The sequence below is a fragment of the Tribolium madens genome, unplaced genomic scaffold (genome assembly GCF_015345945.1).
Source record: "Tribolium madens isolate multiple individuals breed KSU strain unplaced genomic scaffold, Tmad_KSU_1.1 Scaffold_71;HRSCAF=194;Tcas5.2_LG6, whole genome shotgun sequence".
In the NCBI taxonomy this organism is placed as follows: Eukaryota; Metazoa; Arthropoda; class Insecta; order Coleoptera; family Tenebrionidae; genus Tribolium; species Tribolium madens.
The window spans coordinates 6840216-6843688 of record NW_025401041.1 but is presented as its reverse complement, the minus strand read 5'-3'; the positions used below and the strand labels follow the sequence as shown (position 1 = coordinate 6843688).

Genomic DNA, 3473 nt, shown 5'->3' with positions numbered 1-3473 from the left:
CATTAAAAAACAGAATTTTTATTTGAATTGTATAACGCTGTTTTTTGATTTATTGCTTGAGCGCAAAATTTTAATTTTTTATTGAGCGCTAAATTTTATTTTTTTATCAAAGTATGCTGTAATATTAAAATTAAGTTGGCAGTGCTGAATAAAGTAAAGACAGAAGAGTTTTTATATGTTGTCTCTATTGTATCGTGCCTTTAATTAAATTTCTGATTAAATCAACTAGTGATTTTAAAATTGAGTTGGCAACATTGAAAAGTATATAGTCAGAAAAAGTATGTCTTTGTTTTTAATTATTTAATGTTGCAAACTACAATTAAATTAAATTTTTTAACAAAATATTCTATGATTTTGATGTTAAATTGGCAACATCAAAATATGTATCATAAACATTTTCTATTTCTTATTTCATTCAGTTAGATAAAAAATAAACAGAATTTTTTTGTATACCGCTATTTTTTTGTTTTATTGCTTTGGGTGCAAAATTTTAATTTTTTATTAAAGTGGGCAGTAATATTAAAATTAAACTGGCAACACAAGTAGACAGAAGAGTTTTTATTTCTTCAATGTTGTTTCTAATTATTTATATTGAATCATGTCTTTAATTAAATTTTTAATCAAATCAACTAGTGATTCTAAAATTGAATTGGCAACATTGAAAAATGTAAAGTCAGAAGAAATATATCTTTAGTTTTAATTATTCAATGTCGCAAACTACAATTAAATTAAATTTTTCATCAAAATAATCTGATTCTGAAGTCAAATTGGCAACATCAAAATGTGTGTCATAAACATTTTTTATTTCTAATTCAATTCAGAATTGAATATTATCGTGCTTTCAATCTGAACTGAAAAACTGAAAAATTAAGTTGGCAACATGGTATAGACAGAAGAATCATCTGTCTGTTACTTAATCTAAAATTAAATTAGAAAAATTGAAAAATCTAGAAACAGTAAGATTTTTATATTTTATTATACAATGTTGCCAATTTAATTTCAAAATTATATCTGTGTTATTTTAATTAGAACTTGATTTGAAGGTTAGCAGAGTAAAAAATATATCATTTTAGTAGAAATAAAATTTAATTAGATTATCTGGTAAGAAATAAATTAATTTCAAAATCGAAAACAATATATTTTGATACAAAAATTGTAATTAAAACATTAATTAGCAACAACAGCAATGGCAGTTATGCCCATGCCCATGATGACAATGCCTATGGTACCCATAACCGCGGCAATGGGCGTAATATGGCGGCGGTGGTGGTGGCGGTTGTGTATTAATTACGACACCTAAATAAAATCACAATTAATTAATTCAAAAGTGAGGTATGTGACTTACCATATGTTGGTATTTGAATCGGTGGTTGATGGTGGCCGTTATGGTGGACAGCATGGGCTACATTTTCGATGAGATGGGACACTAACCCATGATCATGGTGGTGGCCATGGTGGTGATGGTGGTGATGGTGATGGTGTGGCATTTCTGACAGAAAACTGAATATGAGTAAAATTTGTCAAATGGTGGCTTTTTATCTAATTTGGGATGATTCACTGATAATAGATTGATTTATCACAGATTTTGAGTGGTTCCAAATAATCTGATAACAATAAGTGGATTCATTGTTTAATTTTTCTTTTTAACTGCTTTAACTAAATTATAAAAATTTTTGCTTAAACTGTTTCGTAGGCGTCTTAACGATCTGTATAAATTTAGCAAATAATTAGGAATAGATAATAAAATAACTTATAACTAAAACACTGACATTTTTCTATAATTTTAAATTCCCATATTTGAATTCATTGTCTAACTGTTGTTTGACCAATAAAATAAATTTTTAATGACATTAAAGCAACTTTAATAACCTTTCCATTTATCAATTTGTCATAAATTAATTTGCATTCGAAGTAAAATTGACCCCACTTTTGTTTAATTCGAATATTTTATCATAAATTTGGAAAGAAAATATTTATTCCTCCGTGTAAAGTCCACATTTTTCGTCGTTTCGATTAATTCTTGTGTACAAAATATAAAAGAGAGTGAAACCCTCGCCAACGCCTTGCATTGTTAAAAACCATAAATTACTTTTACTATTTATTAATAAAACTCTATTTTAACGACGTGCGGCCAACATTATTTGGTATTTACAGCCTAAGAAGTGTGATAAGAGAAGTTTATGGAGGGTTTATGTGCACCGTACTTGGGAGTTATCATAATTTACTTACTAAGAAATTTATTAATAGTTCATTTATAAGTTTTATTGTACGCTCACTTAGGTTTTTAACCTGTTTATCGTTTGATAAAAAACGTAAATAGATAAAAGTCACGGAAAGGTATAACAATTTTATCGAATTTGTGAAGAAAATTTAAAACGTGCGTGATTCAACAATGTTTTGAAAATATTTTCAATTTAGACGGTTCGAGGGGTGACAGGATGAAGGGACAAGGACAAGGACTAAGGACTAATTATAGATATGGTTATTTATGAGGGCTGTCGAAACAGCGACATGCAAGGACTTGCTATATTTAACGATTTGCTGATAAGAAATTAAACAGGATTTACAATTAAAGAAAAAATAACTGTTTGTGATTTTTTTACACTTATTTATTAGGGTAAATCCGGGAGAAAAGGACCAGCGGGAGAGATGGACTTTGGAACTTAGAACCCTTCTAAGGCTCCATCTCTCACAGCAAAATGTTAATCTTAATGTTTCTTCTTGAAAAACATGTCAATAAAAAGTTAGAGTCCAGTATTTCCAAACACTTTATTTACCGATAAAATTAATAAAGTATTTAGTTATTTTTTGCGGATAGTAAAACTTGAAACACTCTGTATGTCATTGTATTTATTTATAATAATTTTTCGGCATTGGAGTTAAACATATTTTTAATTTGCTTCTGTTTTTGTGTAGTAAATTTCCCTCAATATTTTTTTCTTTAATTTATTTGAAATTTTTGAATTTTTCTATTTATTCATTTTTTGTTAATTCAATACAATGTTTTCTTTTTTTTTTGTTTTTTTTTATAATCTGTCTTAATGTTTATGGTATCAGAAAAAACATTCGTGGTTTAAACTGAAATAAAGATCATAATTCTATAGTAGGTTTTTTAAAATGTATTTGGTCTCTTCTTTACTTACCCTATAAATATACATTTTTCTATTACTTTGTCAGCTTTTTAGTATAGTAGGAACAAAAAACGCGTTTTTTTAAGACCACAAATTTTTTGTTTTTTTAACAAGCTTTTAATTATTTTTAATCTGTATGTCTCTGTATGTATTTATTAATAATTTTTTGCTATCAGAGTCAATCATATTTTTAATTTGTTTTTTTTTTCTTTAATCTTTTTGAAATTTCTAACTTCTATATTTTTTTTTTGTATTTAAAACAATGCGTTTTGCATTTTGTTTTTTTTCTAAGTTGTCTTAAAGTTCATGCTATGAGAAAAATATTCTTGGTTTAAATTCAAT

At 26.8% G+C, this 3473-nt stretch overlaps 1 protein-coding gene across 1 annotated transcript; it reads right to left on the bottom strand.

The window, feature by feature from the left end:
• Positions 1-1102: 1102 nt before the first annotated feature.
• LOC123009002 (uncharacterized histidine-rich protein DDB_G0274557-like) lies at positions 1103-1520 on the bottom strand. Its single transcript, XM_044405091.1, has 2 exons — positions 1346-1520; positions 1103-1296 (listed from the first exon to the last, which is right to left on the bottom strand). Exons 1-2 carry the CDS (start codon positions 1485-1487, stop codon positions 1172-1174), a joined length of 267 nt encoding a protein of 88 aa, XP_044261026.1. The 5' UTR covers positions 1488-1520; the 3' UTR covers positions 1103-1171.
• Positions 1521-3473: the final 1953 nt, after the last annotated feature.